At 47.0% G+C, this 23,559-nt stretch overlaps 1 protein-coding gene across 25 annotated transcripts in view; it reads right to left on the bottom strand.

The window, feature by feature from the left end:
* Positions 1-1,747: 1,747 nt before the first annotated feature.
* Positions 1,748-23,559, bottom strand: part of LOC8041424 (ensconsin) — an 84,803-nt gene continuing 62,991 nt past the window's right edge. For all 25 annotated transcript variants that reach the window (XM_029987647.4, XM_042291715.1, XM_042291714.1 and 22 more), the window contains 8 exons: positions 20,370-20,588; positions 16,240-16,796; positions 15,398-15,612; positions 12,241-12,421; positions 8,191-8,304; positions 6,682-7,262; positions 3,941-4,140; positions 1,748-2,789 (listed from right to left, as the gene is read on the bottom strand). In XM_029987647.4, the coding sequence (XP_029843507.3) occupies positions 2,776-2,789; positions 3,941-4,140; positions 6,682-7,262; positions 8,191-8,304; positions 12,241-12,421; positions 15,398-15,612; positions 16,240-16,796; positions 20,370-20,588 (2,081 nt within the window). In that variant the 3' untranslated portion in view covers positions 1,748-2,775. The remainder of the gene's footprint in view (positions 2,790-3,940; positions 4,141-6,681; positions 7,263-8,190; positions 8,305-12,240; positions 12,422-15,397; positions 15,613-16,239; positions 16,797-20,369; positions 20,589-23,559) is intronic.

Below are 23,559 nucleotides of genomic sequence, written 5' to 3'. Positions count from 1 at the left end.
CTACCCTGACGAATGAGCTAACTACCCAGAAACAAGTGTTCCTTTCAAACAGAAAATATCCAGACGAAGTGCAATTGAATATAATTTAGAAGGATCCATTGCTGGTTTAAGGTCTTGTCCAAGTTTAAAAGTTATAGTTGCCGAACTGCAACATGCTTTCAAAAATATTCAACAATTATTCGCTTTCGATCTCTCGAGTTGCATCAGAACACGTGAAAACAAGAGTTTGGGTTGGCAATGCCGCATGTGCTGCGCTCTGGACATTCCAAATACACGGCGAAGAACCGACGAACTTGCTTGGCAGCGTTCGTTTCGCTTGCTGCGTCAACAGTGTTTTGACGCCGCGAGCAGCGTCGAAGCCGCCGGGCCATTTTTGTCGCTTGTTTGCAACGTACTCGCTCCATTGAAGCAACCAGCGACAATGAAAAGTATGTTTTAAAACCACGTTCTGCATTTTGGCACTGAATATAAAGCTCTACCTACTATGCCAAGCTTAATTTTAAAGAACAGCCGAGTTTTAGATTAAAAGTTTTTCGGAATGTCATTAGCTGCACGAGCTTCCTCCGTATAGTTGGCAAAGGTTGGCTCTCCGTACATGCTCTGCGGGTGTAACGAGACTATATAAATATTCAAGCAAAAGGAGCCCGAAAGTTGTAGCCCCGCCGGGGATATCTGAGCCATCAAGTTACACTGTCTGCAATTGTTACAGCCGCTATAGCACCAAACATTCATCCCCAGTAGTTAAACTTCTTGTTCCATTTTTAGCGCGCTGCCACGCGAATGGAGTAATCCCGTTTTCTATGAACTACAATATTCTTTGCGTTATGGTGTTCAGAAAGGATAGTGCCACCACAATTTTCTAGATACTTACCTCTAGCGTGGTCACCCGAAAGGTTTTAATTCAAAAAGTTCATCCCCGACAGGTAGACCGATACAAAAGCTTTCAAGATCTATATTATGTTATCAGAGTTTAGTAAAAACGATAACTCCACAAAAATATAAACACAGCAGCGCGAGCTTTCGTTTCCTTCGAGTGTTTACACGCTCAGTCACTGATTCCCCTATACATCGCACCATATTGAAGGCATTGTCTGGCAAAATTGTCTTTCAGTGAACAACTAAGTTATATTGTCATAGCTTTCAGGAATATCTTCCACACAATATCAAAATTTTTAATCCCTCTCCGCACAAGTAATTCAATATTAAACAGAGCCCAACTGCTTAGATTGCACCCGCAAAGCACACAGCATAATTTTTGTTGGCAACAGCGGAGTCTGACGTAACATTGTGCGAAGAGAGCCACGACAGCTCTTGACTGCCGCCTCAGTAAAACAACCCCATTCTGAGAAAGACAAGATTTCCGTTATTGAGGGAAACCCAGTTCTTCAATGATCTTTGTACGCACCACCAACCATGTTGATCAAAACCGGGAATACGTCCACGCAAGAGACTCTTGACGCTACCATGCCTGGTGCGACGTTACGACACGACCAGCCAAGCATACTTACAAAATTTGGCGTACAGTTAAGTACAGATGTTCATCATTGATTTAACAAATACTGAGACGCCTTTCAATATAATAAATATCACATTTGACTATATTTGTGACCACTCTGCGGCCTGCCCTTCAAAAGTTTGAGAATCACCCCCACATGACAATTTGAGAAAATGATAAAAGAGCACATATGGCAGCATGGTAGGAATGAAAATGCTTACCAAAATTTAAAGAAAAACATGTAACAAGGCATTTATGTTAGTTAATAACTTTATTTTAACTATACAGCTTACAGAAGTTAGACATTGTGGGAAAAAAGAAACAGAGAATGGGAAGGAAAAGTTTAGAACTACCTACATTTATACAGAATGCGTGAAACAACCAATAGACTATCCCAATTGCAAAGGTGGAGAAATACGGTCGACTGGGATTCCTTGTAAGTAACAAAAGAAGAAAAAAACAACAGAGAAGTACAGACTTGCTGCTCATATTTACAGGCATGCTTGACCACAAAGCCATTCTTTGCAAGCACGACGACAGCAGAGCTAAAAGTGTCCCCTCGTTAGAATGCCAGGAGCTAGGAGACTTCCTCAACTACCGTAAAATGCAGAGCAAATGCAGACTCCTCCAGCTTCCTAGATCTTGAAAACTTTAGATATATAAAGTCCCACTTTTGTGGAGCTGCATTTGAAAGCGCAGGTAACCTGCCGGAGTACAAAATTATTCAATGCGAAATATAATTGGCCAATAGTACAGTACTAAGAAATCGCCCTCATCTTTGAATCAGCGGAGTGAGAACAACATAGCACCTCAACTGGGCATTCCATTAGGCCGATGCCAAAATATCACCGTAGTAACAATAATAACCTGCCAATTGAAATACCAATTTCACATGTCGATTGCTGTGCAGGGGAAGTTAACTTATATAGTCCATTTGCTCAATTACATCAAACTTCTTATTTTAAATAAAACCGGATCGTTTTTGCCAACCCCCGACGCGACGGGTGAACTGAGTCAGCCCTCTGGCAACAGCGGTAGGGTCCGCCGCAATTGGTCGGACAGCATGCTGTGGCTGGAGGAATAAGCGCATGTACGGTATCAAACCTTCCCGCTGAGAGTTGAGCCATGCTCCGTATTTCACGGTAATCATCGGTCAAGGTTCTTAGATCCGAGAAAAAAAAAAAGATCCGTAACCAGGCTCCTGAAGAGATTGCGAAGCACAGAAACTTCATGCTTGAGGAGAAGACTACAGGGCACCGTGGGGTGCAGCACTGGTCCAGTTAGGAGAGCAAATCTGGAAAACAACAAAGAGAAAACAACTCGAGCTCAGACAGCTGAACGATTAATAAAAATCACTACCCCCCTCCCTTCCAAACACAAAAGCTTAAAATCCCCATTTTTTGTAACAAGCTTGGAGTACCTGCCAATGAGAGACACGTGGCACACTAGCCAGATTTGGCTACACTGAAATGACTTGAAACGTGACTCCACTTATACTCCATTCACCCTTGAGCTGAGGCTAGAAGCTCTGTCTTCAGCGCAAGCTTTCTACCCTCGCTAAAACAAATGTGAAAGCGCAGGCACGCGCAACCGAAGCACCGCAGAAGCCAGCGAGCTCGCGCTGAAGGCGGAGCTTCTGGTCTCAACCTAAGGGTGAACGGAGTATAGCGACCGACTGGCTTGAAATAATGCACCTTTCCACGATTCAGTGGCACCTAAAATATGCCTAAACATTAGAACACACCGCCTGCGGGGCATTCTGATTCAATGTAAATGTAAAGCAGTATGTGACCAATAAAGCTTGGCACTTGCGGAACCCTTAAGAGTATGCTGTAGCAATGCCAAGTTTATGCCAAACTCGATTTGAGCAGCCCCACTCGTGCATTGACGCTGCTACAGGCACGTAGCCAGGATTTTGTTTTGGGGGGGGGGGGGGCCGCCCATGACAAAATGCTGTATGAGGGGGAGGGGGGAGAGGAGGACCCAGCAAAATGGAAGATGCGGGAAGGGCCAAGCCCCCCCCCCCCCCCCCCCCCGGTTACGTGCCTGCGCTGCTAGTCTGGTGCGCTTCATATCGGTACTAAGCGCCAGATTCGTGCTGAAGTCACACCCGAAATACAAAAGCGTAAAAAGTACTATAGCCAGTGAAACGCTAAGAACCCAGAAGAAGCTCCGCATCCAGCATGCGCTCGTTGCCCACCGCAGGGCCTTGGCTGCGTGTGTGACGAAGCACTATTAAGTGCTTTGTCACACACGCAGCCAAGGCCCTGCAGAAAGCTTGCAATGGAGACATTTCTTGACTTTTTAACCTGTCGGCAGCCAAAACTGAATTTTCATCAAACAGGTTGCTCCTATCGATCCCCAGCTACTAGAGTCTGTTCACACCGTGCGATTCCGCCAAATTCTCTACATGAAACGGAGTTGTCAGCTCAATGGGTAACCTACCGGTAAACTGCATCTCTTGGGTCTTGTTGTTCTTGTTGTCCTCCTCAAACTCAATCAGCTGGTTCGCCGGTACGATGCGGTTGGAGTTGATGTCGCCGGCGTTCCGGAGGTTCTCGACCGAGTGGTTGGCCCCCTCGGGTTTCAGTGGCACCAGCGACGTCAGCGAGTCCAGGCCGAGCAGGTCAGCTACTTTCCCGGGCCTGACGGCAGGAACAAACGCGCAATGCTTTCTTGCAATTGCAACTTGAGTTTAGCATGGTGTACTCTGCATCAACTGTTTTGCACCATGTCGTCAAGGCCAGCATAACTTCCGCAGTACTGTAGCCTCGCACCGCTGCGGGAGCGCACGCAGCGGTGCGCGCTTGCAGAAATAGCTTTGACGGCGTCGGAGAACGACACAAGCTACGCTAGCCTCAACTACGTAACACAAAGTAGTTGACGCTGAGCATAGATTATTAACTTTCTCTTCAAGTCAAACTAACTTTGACAGCTAGCAAAATGGAACACCTAAAAGAAAGGAGACGCGGTCTTTGTGTTGAATAGTAGGCTCATTCGATTTAACTGCGCCTGCTGCACCGGTGCAGAAAAGTGCAGGGCAGTGGATTTTCGGTATGTGTATTGAAATACAACCAGAAGTTCACCACCCTACGCTCTCTGCATGGGTACAGGAGGTGCGGGTAAATCGAACGAGCATATGTCCTCTATCATACCTGCCAAGTTTTACGATTTTATCATAAACTGTTCGCTTTCCAGCGCTTTCTTACGGTTATCGTACTAACAACAATATTTGTACAATTTTCCGCACCCTGTGTGAAAAAAAAAAAAAGTTTTGGTTTAAGCTGCATCTCGCCTGTTTACAAGTTGGGGTTGGCAACACTGGTACATCGACTTGTATACCAGGAGGCGCAAGCTACCGCTCCTCAATGTGAGGCAATTGTCGTGGAGGTCAGTGCTGTAAGGGGTGGTATAGCCGCCAACATCTATCCAACCACCTTAATCCAAAACTGTTAGGAAATCTCCTTTGTTGTGGCGACGTTGTGCGTTGTGTTACTGGAACTTTTACTCATGATCCCTTGAAACCATTTTTGGTACAAGATGTTGGGAAAAAAATACTTGCAAGTGTTTATTCCCAGCTATTCAACCGACTTTCCATTTATGAAGATGTCGCGTAAGGGCGAAAGGTACGGATTTGGTAGTCTGTGTCGCTGCAATGTCAACATTTCGCACGCTGGTCGCCGGGACATTCTGTGTCATCTGAATACAAAAAAGCACAAGGACTCTGCAAAATTAGTTGAAACTAACGAGAAGCTTGGAGGCTACTTTAGTCGATCAACGGATTACGACACTGCCCAAGCAGAATACCTTTTTACGGCATTTTTGATCAAACACAACGTGCCGTTCACAGCGGTTGTTGTACAAGAACTTTGCTCTTTAACGTCTTCGTTAAACCAGGCACAGGCGAAAGAGTTTTCAGCAAAGTGAAGAAGGCACACACGCAGTACCGCTTTTCTATGTCGAAAAAGACTCTTGAACAGTTGTTAGTTGTGAGATGCAGCCAGTCCGGAAAGTGCCATGAACAAGTGTTCGACAGCAACTTCCTAAGAAAAGGAAAAGCTGCAACTTCCTCAGTGTTGGCCCAACCTTCTACTTCTAAAGAATAAGACATTTTGTGCAATGTATGATGTGTTTGTGCCCTAGTTGAGGCATTTTTCTTACCTAAACCAAGTTTTTGAAGAATAAAACAGTTTTCGTATTTCTTCACACAATTGTAGTGCTTCTTGGCATCCCCTGTAGTATTTTCAGCATATGTAGGGTTGGCAGGTCTGCAATATGCTCTTGTCCAAACTTGTGGGGCGAATATGTTCCGATACCCAAAGCTACCATCAAGGTACTTCTCAGTCTCTCGTTCACCTCAAAATTTGCAGACTCCCATTTGTCCATATTCAAGCGTATAAGAGCACAGATTACTAAGGGGAGATTTATTGGCATAGTAGTTCAATTAGAGTGTCTCCTTGTCATTTTCTAGCAAATACACAGTATGTGCGTATACTAGCACTTCATCCAAACTGCTGTAATATCACAATTCAATGACTATGCTTTAGGCAAAATACTGATTTCCTCCAAAAGACCATGCAGACTAAAAGTAACAGAACAAACATGATGCAGTGTTTTTTGTACGTTTCCGAACGGAACCAGTTATGGAGCACAAAGGATGGTGACAAACAAAAGAAGCATTACATAAAAAAATAGTATGAAATGGTCTGGGAGAAGTAAACGGAGAAGGAAGAGGGGATATAGGATACACTAGGAGCAATCTATTCTTAGCAGGAGCACTTTCACGACCCACTACTGTAAGAAAACATACCTGTTTAAATTGCGTCTCCTCCTTTACTTCTTGCACCGCATTACTGTACAAGTTGTTTCTTCTAAGCACGAGCAATAAAAAGAGCTAATATCTCAATTTTGTTTTTATTACTTTTTCATTGACTCCAAATGGGATAACAAAAAGGTAGTGCCTTGCTGTCTGCTCTCACTGCTGCTGAATTCCTTCTTTAAGTATGACTGCAACTGCAAATGAGTCCCATTGAACAGCACAAAACACGAATGAAAAGTGGTTGAAGTGATGACTTCCTATTTGTGTCCCCAGAAACAAGAGACGTCAAGTTTGCCCGCAGAACCAGAAATGAAGGAAGCACAGAAACGCCACCCCCCCCTCCTCCCCCAAAAAAAAAAACACTCACGCCACTCCGTTGACCATGTCGTGGCTGTCGTCGTGGTGGGAGCCGTAGCCGTTGGTGGTGCGGCCCACCTCCTGCGACGCCGCTACCCTCTCCTGCGGAGACTGGTCCATGGGCACTGCCCCGCCGCTCCCGTCCTGACTCCCCCCTCGTAGACTGTCCGCAACCTCCCCAATTTGTTCCCTACCATTCACAGCAGTCTCTGGCGGACCCGCCGCCGACCTCCCTAACACTCCCTCCTCCCCTGACACTTGACGCTGCTGCTGCTGTTCCGTGCTCGGAGCAGCGGCGGGCTTCTCGGCCGGCGCCTCAAGCCCCGCAGGCTCGGAGCATGCGGCAGGCAGAGGCTGCGAGCCTTCCGGCGCTCCGTCCACTTGCTTTCCGGACGCTTGAGGCGAGGACCTGCCGGAGAGCGAGGGAGAGCGGTCCCGCTCGGGGGACGCCTGGGGTCGGGCAGACAAGCCGTTGTTCTCTTCCGACGAGTCGGGACCCTGCGAGTCGCCCGCTCTGCTCGCCGGGGACGCCGGGGATCCGGGCTCCTTGCCGCCCCTCCTCCGCGTCCTGCTCATGATCTCCTCCACCCTCTGAAACGACGAAAACCAAGAAAACGAACTTCTAAACTTCCGTTTCGTCGTAACCTGGCGCCGTTGCTACGGTTGCTTCGAGCTAATCGGAGCAACAAACTAGATAAAGTGGAGTCACTCACATCTCTCAGACGCGCCGAACGGCTCAAAGAGGTCGTATCATTCGCTCTTTGCCAAGTTATAATGAAACAAAGTGTAGCTTGGCACTACTGTACTTCTACTTTTCTTGCTTTTAACCCGAGCAACAGTAGCCAATGTCATACGTGGCTTGCGCATGACGTGGCTCCTACGTGTTCCCACCAAGAAAGGCAAATTCGGTGGTGTGAAATGTATGCTGCAAAAGGTATACGGTCGGCAGCGAGGCCACCACAATGATAGCCGACGCGACATCTGTGCGAGCCATGTACTGGCGAGGAGATCAGACTACAGGAGGTGCTTTATCCAGCTTGCTCTCCACGCAGCTCGGTGTTTACCCAACACGAGGCCAGTGCACTGCGATTCATTACTTCATCGACCTCAATGAAGCACGGGGCACAGAGTGGACGTGGGTGCTACCTCAGCGCTATGCTAGGACTTGCACTCCGTCGGCACCGCATCGAATGAGCGGAAGTTCCCTCCAAACATTGACACGACATTCGGCTATGTCAACCCAGTGCTGCGCCAAAAACAGAAAAAGTACCTAACTTATGATTGTTGCCCACACAGCCCTATCGAACCGTTAGGGACGTGATCGTTCTGCCTCCGGCACTTCCTGCCTGATAATATGCCTTTACATTACTATACTGCCATGACATTTACTGCACCACACGAAGAAACCGGGCTGATTTGTTACAACTCCCGTGACAGTTATTCCCATGACAAAGCAAGGAAGAACTACTATTGAGACATACTTCTAAGAACACAATGACTAACAGCCGGGCATACCGACCTTCTTCCTCTCGGCCCGTTCCGCTTCCTCTCGTTTTAGTCGTTCTTCGAGTTCTTTTCGTTGCTTCTCGGCCTCCTCGCGTGCCTTGCGCTCCTGCTCTTCTCGTTCCGCTTTCTGCAATGCACAAAAGAGAGCACGAAATGAAGACGCGAGCCTTGAGATAGCAGCACGAGGCCCTTTACACACAACGCAAGACATCTTGACCCGAGTCATCTGAGGTCTACTTATCTTGTAAAGAATTGAGCAAGTGAGAACATGTTTTTTTTTTTAATGGTATGGCGCCAGGAGCGAGTTTTCAACCAGGGCCTTATGCGACACGGCATGATTAGGCGGGACTGGGACAATGCCATCTGCTGCGATTGGTCAGTGCCGCGCCTCTGACCAAACAAAGCAGACTGTGTTGTCCCGGTCCTATGGCCCCGCTTGGTCCCACCGTGTAGCATAGGGCCCCAGATTGAGACGTGTTCCGGGCACTGTATTGATGGATATCGTCACTCTCTTACTTGATGGCCACAATTGAGAGAGTAGGGTTGTAAGGGCTGTCAATGTGATTGTATGCGAGACTGATTGATTGTATGCTAATGTGATTGTATGTGTGTATGTGATAATGAAAAGTCCTAGCTGTTTAATACCTTTGGAGTGAAATCTGCCACATTTTCTCTAGTAATAGCCACACTGTTTATGAGCGAGGCTCATGTGTCTAATTTCTCAGCGCTCTCATACAATGTATAATTGCATTTTAGGTAATAAACATGGCAAATAACCAAAAAAATACATTCACTTAATCTTTAATTAAATACATCAAGTACAGTGTTAAATGAAAATACTAGCATGTTTGCACAAGGACATCATCTCTTCGATGTCATTTGCTAATCTCCTTTTGTCAATTACAGTATAGACCACTTATAACGTAACTGCTTATAGTGCAGGACCAGATATAGCGTGGCTTTTTTCAACCACTGGTCCGCCTCCCATACAACTCCATGTAATTACATACCGCTTAAAATGCAGGCGCATGAAGGGATATACCGGTTATAGTGCGGTTTCTGGAACAGCCCGCCGACCGACCAGCACAGCAAGCACGCCCTTCCCTGTACGACACCAAATAACGGCGCAAGCGGCACTCGCGGGGGCAAGGATGGCAAGGAGGTTGCGCGGAAGAAGTGAGGAGAAGCAAAGAGAGAGGCAAAAAATGAATGACGCAGCGAGTTACAACGCAGCGAGATAGCAAGGTGCGACAGACGCACGCACGTGCCCAACTCCGAAAGCCTCAACGAGCCACCCGACCCCAAGCCTTTAGCCCTTTCGATTTCACCCCCCGCTCGAGTGATGGAACCCCAACCTCCTTTCTTACACCGCATGCAGAACAAAGGCTGGATAGCTGGATAGTTTCTAGTTTCGCTTCTTGCAGCTTGCTCCACGTCTGTTTGGACCGCGTGTGGACCGCATCAGTCGTACTGTGTGGAAATTGACCATCCATCCCAATCTGTCCCTGTCTCCCAAGCCCAAGATGGCCAAGAAACGACAAGCCCTGTCTCTCGAAACTAAATAGTGCATCGTCAAAGATGTCAAGAGTGGCATGAAAAAAGCTTCTGTCGCGGCAAAGTACAACGTCGCTGACACAACGGTTTTTACTGTCTGGAAGAACCAGGAGCGGGTACGGAAGAAGCTGCAGCAAGATTCTGCATCGCTCTCAAGAAAGAGGATTCGTACGTCAAAGTATGAGTACATCGACGAAGCCTTGTTTAGGTGGTTTCGCGAAGTGCAAGCCAAGAACGTACCAGTGAGTGGCCCGACGCTACAAGCGAAGGCTAGTTCCTTTGAACATTTGTTCGAACATGAGGGCTTCAACCCCCTCAACGAATGGATCCAGCGATTTAAGGGCCGCCACAAGATTAGCTGCAAAGTTATCCTTGGGTGAAAGGGGAGAAGTCGACGACACCAGCATCCAGGTGTGGTTTCGCATTCATCTCGAGACGATGCTTTCCGCGTACACGTACAAAGACATCTAAATTGCTGATGAAGCTGGTCTGCGCTACAACATGCTTCCCGATCACACTCTCGCGATGAGAGGTGAACCCTCTTCCGGCCACAAAGTCTCAAAGGAACACGTCACGGTTTTGTTTTGTGCAAACAAGGACGGCTCCGACAAGCGGCGCTTGTTTGTCATCGGGAAATCAAAATGACCCCGTTGCTTCAAGAGGTGAGAATGTCTGCCTGTGGTGTACACAGCAAATGGAAAGGCCTGGATGACCCAACAGTTCTTTGCAGGCACGTAGCCAGGATTTTGTTTCGAGGGGAGGTGGGGGGGGGGGGGTGCCATGACATAATGCTGTATGAGGGGGAGGGGGGAGAGGAGGTACCAGCAAAATGGAAGATTTCGAGGAGGGCCCAGGCCCCATGGGCTCCCCCCCTGCCTATGTTTGACTGAAAAGTTTCGATGAGGCCATGGTCATGGAAAAACGGCGCGTCATTCTTATTTTGGACAACTGCAGCGCTCACAATGTGCAGCCGCAATTAAGCGCAGTCAGTTTCAAATTCCTGCAGGCAAACACCACTCAGCGTCTCGATCAGGGCATCATCGCTACACTCAAGGCGCTCTACAAGAAGCACATGTGCGAAAGAGTATGGTAGTCTTGAAATTGCAACGAGAGGAACCTATCCAGGTGGACTTGAGGGGCGCCATCGACATGATCACCGCGTCGTGGTGGTAAGTAAAAGCCGCAACCATCCAGAAGTGTTTTCGCAACGCAGGGTTTGTGAGCGATGCCGGGAATTCAGAGGACGCTGATTAGCGCAATGATGCGATTGACGAGGCGATCGGTGTGAACGACGTGTGAAACCTTATGAAACCTACCTGAAACCTACCTTATGAAAAACCACTTTGTTCCTGCAAACGACACGTTTAATAACTACATAGATGAGGATTACAATGACTCTGTTATCCGTGAGGAAGCAACCACCGATGACGCTATTGTTCTGGGGCGAGTCCACCCGAAGATGAGTCGGACGACGACAAAGAAAGCACGCCGGAAGCTTAAATTAAAAACACATTTTACAGATTTTACAGAATTTACAGGAACAGAAGGTTCACTATCAGCAGAACTCCTTCAGTGATGAGGTGTTCAAATGCCTTAGAGTTATTGAAGACCAGGTCGTCCAAAACGCCATTAAAAGGCGGCACCAGGCAAAAATCACCAATTTCTTTCAAAATGTGTGACATGCTTGAGAGAGAAGTGTACTAGTCTATTGAAATAAGAATTTTCCTCAGGCTGAGCTTTATTTTTCATCCAACGTAAAATAAATTGTTTTACAAAGGTAAGTTGTCTCATGGCATGTATCCTGACCTGAAAAATTGATGTTTGCGGATTTGCGGTTTTGGTTATAGTGCGTACTGCACTATAACCAAAACATCAATTTATAGTGCGGATTTTTGCGACTCCCGTGACATACGTTATATACGGTCTACACTGCACAATAACTGACTGGTGACAAGTCTGGTGACAAGTATGCATGCAGAGTTTGTGCGTAAGCAGCACAGCTATCACTCGAGTAATCCTAGTATGTTAAACAACTCCTTCCGAGAGGTGCCAGTGAGCATACAGCGATTACAAAACTATCACATCAAAACCAAATTGAATGTTTCCTTTTGATAGAAAGCTCAGTGGGCGGAGTCTCGACACTTTCAGACAAGCGTGTTCCTTGAGCCGAGTAAAAGTGGCAAGTCAGCCTCCTAAAGCATTCTCGGTACGTAGGCATATCTTCAACAAGATGTTTGTAAAGCCATCAGCACGACTCGTGGCTTCTAGAAATGCGGAATGGTCACCAGGCAGACCCAACCTGTCTCGGCCCCTAGCTAAGGGAGGCCGACACTTACAGCTGATTCATAAATTTGGGTTAAAGTGGGTCCGACTGTGTTACGAGCACATATGATTGCTTGTGAGGAGATGGTTGCTACGGCAACCAAGTACTACAGCTATCAGTCTAACTAAAACGCAAATGTCTGAACCGGCCTTTATAAACCGTAAAGGCAGAAATAACGCCACCCACTTGCTGGGCTTCGAGCTCCCTGCGCTGCCTCTCCTCAGCCTCCCTCTTCTCCTGCTCTTCGATGGCCCTGCGCAGCTTCTCCTCCTCCTGGCGGCGGAACTCTGCTGCCAGACGGATCTGCTCCTCTTCAAACCGACGCTGCTCTTCCTCTTCCAGGCGCAGGCGTTCCTCCTCCTGCCGTCTGCAATGGCCGACAAACCCAGACATTTAGTACGACCGCGGACCAAGTCTCACCGCACTATGCGCACGTAGCTGCGGGCTGTTTCATACACCCATCACATGCGCTACAATGAAGAGGGAAACTGTGCACTGTATTATGCCCCCTTGGCAAATGGCGAAGAGTAGGAACATAATGTCACATATTTGGATGGCACAGATGATGTGCAGCCGCTAGTACCATTAAAGTAGCTCACGGGGCCTTGAGCTCATGCTCCTGACAACATGTAAACAGTGTGAATTACCTTATCTTTACCAGAGGTTGCGAATGAGAAAGAATTGTCCCATGGCACGTAGAAGACAGTCGACAAATAAAAGCACTAGCCCAGATGAAAGCCAACCGGGGCAACAATCGCCAACCGGCTAGAGAAACAGTGCCTCCTCCTGGTCACTCCTCGAAGCTCCCGCAAGAGTAGATACAAAAATGAAGTGATGACTTGTTTCTGTAAAGGTTCATATTCACTGTGCAATGGACCGTGATGGGGTAATCCTCCACAAAAAATCCTACTCTTGTGGGAGTTTTTGAATTTTGACTTGAAACAGTATTGACTACCTTAGCCAGTTGCTGTTCATTTTCTAGTTATCTACACACGAAAGTCTCATCTGTCCAAACACGTCCAGCAGTTCAAATAACAAGTCCAAGGAATGCTCCAATGCAGTAGTAATCAAATTAAAATATTAATGTGTGACAAATCAGTCCATATACCACGTAGGTTATATTAAAAAACACCACAAAAAGAAAGCTTCCTGAGATTGCTATTATGTTCCACTAGAACAGGAAGCTTACATTACACTGGAAAACACTGCCACAATATCATGAAAGATAGCCTGATCCCCTTTACAAGGTGGCAAACCAGAGAAAATTAGGGATAAGCTAGTTTTTGGTGTACAAGGCAAGAGCAGTGGAAAAATTGTTCGACTTGGCACCTCACCCATTACAGCAGTGGTTCTCAAACTTTTGGCCGTTGCTCAGAGGCCGTTCTGGGACCTCAAATGCATTCTGCATCAGAGTTCTTGCGCAATGGCATAGAAGAGCTTCTTTTTTTTTTTTTACGGAATACTTTTGGCTTGGCACAGGCCCCCGCGAGCACTCTTAAGGACTACTGGGGGTCCGCAGACCAGTTTGAAAATCGCTGCAGTACAGAGTACATTGTTTTTCATAAACCAAAATACAAGTAAACATCAAAGAAAGTACTTTGTTTCTCATAAACCAAAATACAAATAAACATCAAAGAAAGTGCTTTGTTTAAAATATTAAGGCGGGATAGTTGGACCCGGTTTAGTTCTACAGTCGACTCTTCGAACTCCAGAAAGCCATTAACTTTAGTTTGAAATATCAGAAGTTTTAATTAAGTAGCGATTTGCTACATTAATAGCTACACATGCCAAGCAGATTTTTTACCCTTTATTCTACACAGGCCTATTTATAAGCAGGCACAAACATAAAGCATAAGTGAAGTTCAATGCAAATAGAGGTTTTGGCTGGATATTTTCTAATTGAATATAGAATAGTTTCTCAAAAATGTTCACTACCGTTGTATCATGCTTAAACAAAAATCCAACTGAACTCGTGAGTGTTGTTCCCAACCTTCCACTTGTCCACTTCTAAGCTCAGTTAGTTCTAATGTAACTACGGTATATCTATGAACCGTGGCTTCAGAAAGGCCAATGCCTCCAGCGCGGTGGCAGGTAAATAACAGAACTGACATACAATTAAACCTAAAGAGGCGCCCAGCTATCCCAACCAAGGGAATTTATAAATCTGCTTGCTCTATGCCAGGGGTGGCCAAACCGCGGCTCGCGAGCCGCATGCGGCTCTTTGTTGGTCCAAATGCGGCTCGCGGATCCCTCGTAAGGGGACCCTTTTTTGCCCCTTTCCGCGTTTCCCCAGGAAAAAAAAAAAAGAAAAAAGGATTTCAGAATAAAGCACACTGCAGCTTGCAGTTTGACAGCATTGTACTCCCATACGTACAGTCGTACAGCCTTGTGCCCCCATACGTACCGTCAGACTCTAAACAAAAGTTAAATTTGCCCCCCCCCCCCCCCCCCCCCCCCCCGCCCCGCGGCTCTTAGAAGTTCCGTGGTTTTGTCTGCGGCTCTTAGGCCAGGCCAGCCTGGCCACCCCTGCTCTATGCAAATATTCTTTCTTTAATGTCGAATTTAGCCTCCTCAGCAAAATACAAAAAAACAGGAATGAATAATGAAAGCACATTGTCAGGACAGTTGTACTTGCACAATCGCGGTGCCCATCGAGTGCGCTTTGTGTACTGTGGAAAAGCAATTACCGCGAACCGGGGCTAATCCACCGCAAGGAACAAATAGTATACAAGCGAACAAGTTGCTTGAATTAAGCAGCTTATAACTACATAGGAAACATAGTAGGGCAACCAAAATTTTAAAATTCGTATGAATTAACCGAAAGTATGGAATATCCGAGTTTGAATTATCGCGAGTCCACTGTACTCGTCTTCAAAGCATCAAGAGGCACCGCTATCATTTGTGAAAACTTGAATAGCCTATCCTGTTGCCCAAATCGCCTGGCAATAGGTAACCCGGGCAACACACGTGCAGCATTAGGCAGGCTTTAATGGCTCTTAGCGTTGGTGCTGGTCCATGGTAAGGTAAAACGGAGCCTGCCAGGTTATGGCAACATTTTACAACGAATTCGCAAGGTGCCATACCTAGTTGCATGAGTCGGCATGTGATAAAAGGTAAATAAAACGGTGCAAAACAGACTCAGGACTAACAGCAGAGTGTTGTGTCTGTATTTTTTCTACCTGCCCCTCCCTCCCTCCCTCCCTCCCTCCCTCCCTCCCTCCCTCCCTCCCTCCCTCCCCCTCCCCTCCCCCCCGTCTTTCTTGCACCGCTTTATTTTCATTCTTTTTTTCGTACGACGTGCTAGATCAGATATGCTGTGGAGCACGACATTCCCGAGACCGACCTGAGCTCCTCCTGCCTCTGGCGCTCCAGTTCCGCCTCCCTCTCGGCCTGCTCCCTGGCCAGGCGCCGCTTCTCGGCCAGCAGGGCCCGAGCCTCCTCCTCCGAGATGACCCGTGAGGGCGCCTTGGCCGGCCCTTCCTCTGCCCTGGCCTCCGAGGATGGCTCCCCTTCTTTGACCTGGCTCGGCTGCTTGGGGCAGGGCTCCGCCGACGGTTCCTGCGGGCGGCACCGGTCCCGTTTGGCGCTCCGTCCAGTCTCCCGTTAAAGGGACACTAAAGTGGATCCCGAGCTGCGTCTTTTTGTGGCACAGGCTCTATCCTCGCATCCTAAAGGCACACACTTGCGTTTGCTTGGGACTGAGTTCTTGTACCAAACATGAGGTGGGCCTGAGACTGGTACATGCATGAAATGCACGTACTAGTATAAAAAAAAATTTGAAAATTTACAATAGTTGCAATTGTTCCACGGCTACGCGATAAATTCTGCCAGTCCGCTCCCTCGTCGCGAGAGATTTTAATTAAGATGTTTTTGGGTGCACGGTCTCAAGCAATCGCAAGTGTGTGAACCAGTCTTAGGCGTTCTTGAAAACTCTAATTACAACTGTGCATGGTCCTTTTCCCCGTTAAAAACACGGCAAAACCTTGCGAGTCGCCGATATTTTGTTTTGACTGCTGGGCCCTTACGGTTTGCTCCTGCAAAAATCTAGGCATGCAGAAATGCCTTGTGAGAGGCCCTTTAGCAATCCTAATTACCTATTACGTGCAGCAGAGGTATAACGGACAATGATAGGCAAGCTCTAGTCTAAGCAACGCCTCAGCTAAGTTTCGGCACTGAAAGACTCACCCGCTCTGGCTTGGTGGTCACCTCCTTGAAAACAACGCTCTCAACAGCCACCTGGGCCGGTCGCGCGGGTTCAGCCACCGGACCAACTGGAGCTTCCGGAGTGGGAACAGCAGCCGCAGCAGTTGGAACCGCCGGGAAGACTGGGGCAGCCGGGGCGACTGGAGCAACGGCCGGAGCAGTCGGAGCAACAGTTGGAGCGACTGTGGCAGTCGGGACGGGTGCGTCGGATTGGATGGCTGAAGCAGTCGCAGGGACTGCAGCATCCTTCTTCACGGGAGCGCTTGGCTCGACGACAGCTGTTGGCACGGTGGGTGCAACCAGAGCGACGGGAATGGGAGGGGCGGTGGGGGCCGGGGAGGGGCTGGCCTCCTTGGTGTCCTTGGGTGCTCTGGCTGGCGGGACGGGGGCCCTCTGTTCCCTCCGCAAAGGCGACGAAGCCGGGGGCTGGGGCTTGTGGGGCTTGCGAAGGTGGGCGGGCTTGGGGGGAACCTCGGGGGGAAGCATCTGCTCCGCACCGGACGCCCTGGCACGCACATTCTTCTCGGACAACGTGGGAGCTGGACGGGATAAAACGCACGGCAACTTTGCAGACCCCAAAAAGTCTGTTGTCTGTCTGCACTTGGGTGTGCACTAACAAGCCAGTTTTGCACGCAGTCTGGCTTACATTTGACCTTGGCAAAAGGCTGTCCAGGTAAAAGTCTATATCAAACTTTATTTGTCACAGCATTGTGGCAGAGTCGGATGCAAGAAGCTTTTCTGCACCCACTTGGCCACTGTGTCGCTGATTGTGAAGTCTAATGCACGATGGCAATGTTTGGCAATGGTAAATTATAAACACCGCGTGACTGGTGGTGCTAACATTTTCGGGCCTTTCTGTCACTGTCAGTGACTGAAAGAAGCTTCGCTTCCATTTATAAATTTTTTTTCCCCCTTTATCTGGCTTCTTGTTCCGTTACCAGTTTCCCGCGGTTGTGAGACACCACCGGTTGGGCAGGCTATTATACAATCACTCGAGGATCCCGCAACCTACCGTAAAATACCGCACATCCGCCCATTCCACACTAAGCACCCATTCCAAAATCTCCAAGATCTCAGAAAATAGGCACAGTACATTTATATGTAAAATTGATAACTGGACAAGTGCCCATCCCCCATTTTTTTTGTGATTATCTCAAAATTTTCACTGGGCACTTGTGTGGTATTTTACGGTAGTTTTAAAAAAAATCCCTGATTATTTATTTACTTAGAACGCACTGCCGCTTCAAGGCTAAATTAGGAGGATGCTTGGGTTCTGCAGCACAAGTCTTAGCTCCACGTGTTCCGAGCAGAGGTGCGCCCACACTTGGCCACCAATCTTCCCTTTATCGGAGCCAAGCATACACTTCAATTTCTACATCTGCACAGCCACACAAAGTCGTCCTCGAGTACCATATTTTCCAGTGTATACACCTTTCCAAAAAAACGCTTCTAGGCCTCCGCCATGTTGCTGATGCTGATGCAGCTGGTGCGACCTCTCGCACCCTCTATCAGCTAGAAATTTTTTGCCACTCTCTGGAACTGTGAAGACCCGCTCAGCGCGGTTCTCTACATAAGTTTTTGCGGTTTTGCATTCAACGTTTTCTCGCCCCTCTTGAAAGTTTCCACTTAATTTTTTTTATGCGTGCTGTGTACCTTTTCTGTGTTACCTTCCATTGTGAGAAAAAATGCTGGTAAGTGCCTGCCATTCAAGCTTTTCTGCTCGACATTCACGGGAAACGAAGGAGGTGAAGGACGTCGAACGACCCTCGACGCGATTTTGCCAACATTGTTCTCCCCCCTCCCAGAGATAATCCATGTAGAATCCTCAGTCATCTCCAAAAATAGTTGTCCGCGTTGGGGTGAGAAGCGGGTCAGTCGCGTTTGTATCTTTGCCTGGTTGTGAAAAAAGGAAGCTCTCCCCAAAACGTGCCCCAAAACGAAGTCATCTCGGATTCCATCCAATCGTCAAGATGTGACTGTCGTCGACTGTGACTGTGTTATTTGAGATCTTTCTCAAATAAATTATTTTCGGATAACGCTGCATCGTGTGGTATGTACGATATATTGTTTGAATGTTAACGCTTCCTCAATTGTATGTCCGTGTCCTGTCCATCGGTAAACACGTTATTTGTGAGCGTGAAAAATGCATGCCTTTCGGCCCTTTTCTGTTGCAATTTATTTTTGTCAGCAAAGCGCTTTGTCGTTTCACATGTGGCGAATCCCGCGGCGCCGTCAAAACTTATCGCAAGAAAAAACAAATAACTAGAACTATACATTCCAGTCGCATTCGTTTTGTCGCGCGCGTACCCAACAAAATTATTATTTTTTTTTTTTTTTTAATGTGGCACAATGCTTTCTCAATGTCCTCGGGGAAATACATGACCCATGAAACACAAAATATAGCGGGAAAAGACGAGAATTTAGCCGCCAGCAACGTTTGAAACTGCACCTATTGAAATCACAGTCCACTCTGTTAGGGTTAGGAGGGACGTTGGTGAGAGTCTAGCCTCAAACTCAGTAACTGGGCTCGAAAGCGGTTTGTTGCCCCTGGGGTCGAGTGTTTTTTGGAAAGGTGTATAGTCCGTGGACTATACATGTTCAAGAAATAATATTTTATGCTGCGCGGATGGGTGCAAACTAAATACATCATTTTTTTTTTTCTAAGTGTTCACATTTGATGTTTTGCGGATTATACACAACCTAAATGTTGATATTGTATGCCGTGCGGACTATACACAATGTCATTGGATGCGGGCTTTCGTTTTCTGTATCAACAAATTAAAGAAACAAGGTCACAGAAAACAAATTTCAGCCGAAATTGGTGCCTGCAGATTACCGTAATATCCAGGGTCATTGCCCACCCCCTGCCACCTGAAATTCATAAAAAAAAAGTGGAGTAGGCCATCTCTCCGAGGATAAACACAAAAAATTAAAAAAAAAAAAGCAAAAAAAAAAAAAAAAAAACGCCAATTTTTTTTGTACATATTTAGTGCAACTGCACAAGAGATGCATAAGCTCAAAATTCGAATTACTAGTTTTGCCTAACACAAGAAATGCTCATGAAAGTATGTTACTCGAATTAGTTTTATTGTCTCATACAAGAAATGCTCATGAAAGTATGTTTCACTATCGCAAAGTCCATTGCTTGCATACGCACGATGAACTGTGAAAGCATGTTTCTAACGCCATGTTCTCTTCCCTAGCTAAAAAAAAAAAAAAAAAAGTCAACAAGAAAATAGAAAAACCAACCAGGGGCAAGGAGTGAGCGAGCAAGTGACAAAATAAGCGACGAAGAGCGATGCTGGTGAAGCAGGAAAGCCCGCGATCACATTGGCAAATACTTTGGCGTCGGGCCAAGTTAGGCACCTTGTCAACCACAAAGAGCAGGCTACTGTGAAACTTTCTTGTTTGGTGCATACATGCGTGTATCCATACACGGGTGCTATGCTATCAGCACAGGTCGAGGTGGCATTGCTGCGTGGCGGACGGCACCACAAACACAGAGCCCGAAATGGGACGCTTTGTGCGGTGTTCCAGCAAATCTTTATTTACCTGTCGGCTTTGCCTCAAACATTGCACAAACTTACTAACCTCAGTCATGACATTCCGGGAGAAGGAGCGGGTTCGCGGTGACCTTATTTCAGTGAAAACAGACTTAAATGTTTGACCTTGCACTCCGCCGTTACCATCCAGGGTATGCGACGTTCGCTGACCTCGTGATCCCTGAATGGGTTACTGTTTGTGTTATCATTCTGACTTTTCTTCTTTTTCCTTTGTCCAAACAAACTTTTTTGTAAGCAAACAGTTTCATTTTGTTACCTTCATCGTTTTCCTTTCGCAAGCATGTTCTCTTACTTCAGGGTTGCAGAAATCGAGGAGAAATGCGTAAACAAAATGAAGTGTTTTTCCCTCCTTTGTTTTACTTTGTCCCGGACGTCCTCTAACCGTAAGGTCCGCGACCATGTCATTCGGGTAGGATGAATGTTCGCACACAAGATGCAAAGCATCCAAGGAAAATCTTTTTTTCTTCTTTCTTTCTTTCAGCTGAAATTGGCCTTTTGCAGACTATACACCGGGTGCAGACCCAGAAAATACAGTACACAAGAACCCACCTGGCCTGTCCGGCGGGCGGCTCTGGCGTGACTGCAGGGCCTTGTCTGGAATGGTGCCCGCAATGCTGAGGGGTCGGGGCTTGCGGGGGGGTGCCCTGGGGCGCAGCACCACGGACGCCGACATCTGGCTCGAGGCCATCGAGTGCTCGGAGGCCACTGACAGGGACGACCTGGGCCGCGAGGGGGACTGCTGCTGCTGCTGCTGCTCCTTGCCGCCGGCTGCGTCAGAAAGTGATACACATGCAGCCGCTCTCACGGCTAACTGTTTCCAAAGGCTGGTTCGCGCGCTTGCGACTCCTATGGCCGAGTGCCTCGCAATCTCTTCCGTTTTCTTACGATGAGAGGACGTGCCAGTGTCCTCTGTCGAGTGGCCGTAGAACCCTCGTAATTTACGCACGTCCCGTTTTTCTTGCGCATCATTCTTTCTTTATTGGCTCGGAAGACTTTTGACAACGTTATAAATTACTATTTCTGATAGATAGTATGCACGTTTCATCTCGCAGATACTGCAAAACCTTTGCTCCACTGACGTATAGTTCCACGGCCACCTGATAGATGGTGCCAGCGTGTTCTCTCATCGCAAGAGATTACAAGAACTCGGTTGTAAGCAGATGCAAGTGCATAAAGCAGTAACTTATGAGTAGGGGTGTCGCAAACTTTTGCGGAACCAGATTTTTTGGTCGAACTTTTGAGGTTCGACTGGGTCGAACCGGTTCGACGAACCTTCAAACTTTTCACCAGATTCGACCGGTTCGACTTTGTGGACAGTGTGGCCAGACCTTGATACAAGCATGTCTAGGTTTGGAAAACAATTTTTTTTTATGCAAGGGGTTATTCTATATTGTGAACACATGCAATTAAAATAAACTAATTCTAATCAATGAAGAAGTTAAATAACTTTACTTTTAGTACGGTATTAACTGAAATAGCCAATCAGTGCTGCACTTAATTCATCTCTTAGCCATTATCATCCAATCCGAAGCCAACTGGCCAGCCTGTCGCGCATGCGCACACGAGTCGAACCTCAATAGAAGGTTCGTTGAACTTTCCACTAAAAGTTTGAAAAAGTCGAACCTGGTCGAACTCGAACCGCGGCCGGTTCGCGACACCCCTACTTATGAGTAACTCTTCAGAAATATATCTAAAGGGCAAGCATTGTATTACTTAAAGAAATACTGAACTCCTAAAAATACTTTTTTTAAGGGGCTGAGCTAAGTTACAAAATGAATGAAAAAAAAATAAATTTTGTGCAGTATTTAATTTGCGAGATTCATTTGAATGATTACTCAAGAGGCTTCTACTTCTACCCCGTGATGTAAATATTGCACTACAAACTTTTTCTTTTTTTCTTAGGGTCCTGTCTAGAACATAACCATAGCTTAAGAATGCAATTTTTAACTGATATGATTGCTGCATATCCTACAAATGACTGCATACATTCCTAGCTTAATATGCTCGTGCTTGAACTCCTGCGCTTACACACAGACTTAAATGCCACCTTTGAAAATGCTTGGCTACCACCCTCACCCAAAGAGAGTACAAGAAGACGATTAAGCTCTCAATGCTTTATGCCCTAGTTACATGGGCGCTTTGAACTGTCATTGAGTTCAATCACAAATACTGTGATTGAACTGAACTGAACTGAGATGGTGCTACACGGCTCTCTAGAACCCAGTTGAAGCTAAAACGAAACTAGTTCTTGTGTCACGGGATCAGTCTAATTGTTAAAGTAATTTACTCAGAGGAACATATTTTATTTATTATAAGTATATCATACATTATGTTCAATTCTTTGTTGCTTTTAGCGGCATTTACATGAGTACCAAAGCAGATTCAGGGCTAAGTTGCGCACATTTCAGGCTAGGTGGAGCAAGCTACCGCCCGCTACGAAGGGTGCACCTATTACTATTTGTCCATTCACACAGCTGGTCCCGCTGCCATCTTCGTTCGTTTGGTGGCTTGCCGGCTAGCCGGGATCATTTTAGCGGCAGCTCGGATGCCTAAATTTATTCCTTTCCGAATATTTTGCTGCTACGATTATTTTTAGACGCCTCCCCCTGCATTCCGAAGCAGTAAGTGCCTTGCTAACAATAATTGGCGGCAGCGGTCCTGCGGACAGGTGCCATTTTACCTCTGTTGGGGAAGTCCGTTCAGTTAAACTGAGGTAGGGGAGCTCAGTTGAACTCAACTGTCACTAGAGGCTCGACGACAGTTGGCGCCGCTGTGTAACTCCGGCCGATCGCGATTCAGTTAACTGTCGTTGACTCAATGGCAGTTGAAAGCGCCCGTGTAACTAGGGTATAAGACTCCTTGTCACTCTAGGTATGACAAGCCTGCTCTCCAAAACCTTTCTGACAGAACAGTGTGAAGGCCCATTCCCATAGCAGTGTTCAACAGTGTTATACAACATTACATTGAGATATGACTGAATTACTGGTACGTCCATGCCCCGTACGCAGCACGCCAACCTGCTCTTTGAATTAGATGTCACGTAGCATGAAAAGCACAGCGTAGCTGAAAAGCACAGAAGTTTTGTAACCCTTAGTCATATCTCGAATGCAAATCCCCACAATGTAGTGAAAAAAAAGTCAAACGCTGTGCAAATGGGCCTTGAGCCTGATGATCCAGGAGGGAAGTACATGAAAGGGAGAGTATAGGAAGAATTAAGAAGCAGCAGTGAAGGAAGAGTTGAAAAAAGGCATCACTAACAGCTGTGAGGCGGCACGACTGATTGCAGAAAGTGGTGTAGTTAAAAGGTGCAAAAGATCACCAGTGCAAGAAAGAACCCCACAGCCCAAGTGAAAGAAGAACATGCACAAGAAAGCTTTCTGGCAATAGGGGCCCTCCTTCCAGGCCTTGCCAAATTTAAATGTACACAGTCTTTGACCAAGCACAGGACTGTTACAGGCAGAGCAAGGCAGTGTTGGCTCAGGGACAGTGTGATCACCCATGCACTCGTGAGAAGTGTTAGATCAACAAAACCGCATACTTACAACTGCTTGAAATTCTCCACCACCTAGGTCAAAGTACCAGGCAAAAAGCAAGCAAGGAAAGCCAGATGCTGAAGCCACAAAGCTGGAATTCAGCACTGGCACAGAGGAAGAGAGAGACTTACAGGCTCGTAACCTCAAAAGGTGTCAGCTCCTACTTGCGGAAGCAAAATGCCCACAGCAGGACCTCATAGATATAA

Source organism: Ixodes scapularis, unplaced genomic scaffold, assembly GCF_016920785.2.
Source record: "Ixodes scapularis isolate PalLabHiFi unplaced genomic scaffold, ASM1692078v2 PGA_scaffold2__306_contigs__length_199485367, whole genome shotgun sequence".
Classification (NCBI taxonomy): domain Eukaryota; kingdom Metazoa; phylum Arthropoda; class Arachnida; order Ixodida; family Ixodidae; genus Ixodes; species Ixodes scapularis.
The sequence above is the reverse complement of the archived record's forward strand: the minus strand, read 5'-3'. Positions and strand labels throughout refer to the sequence as shown.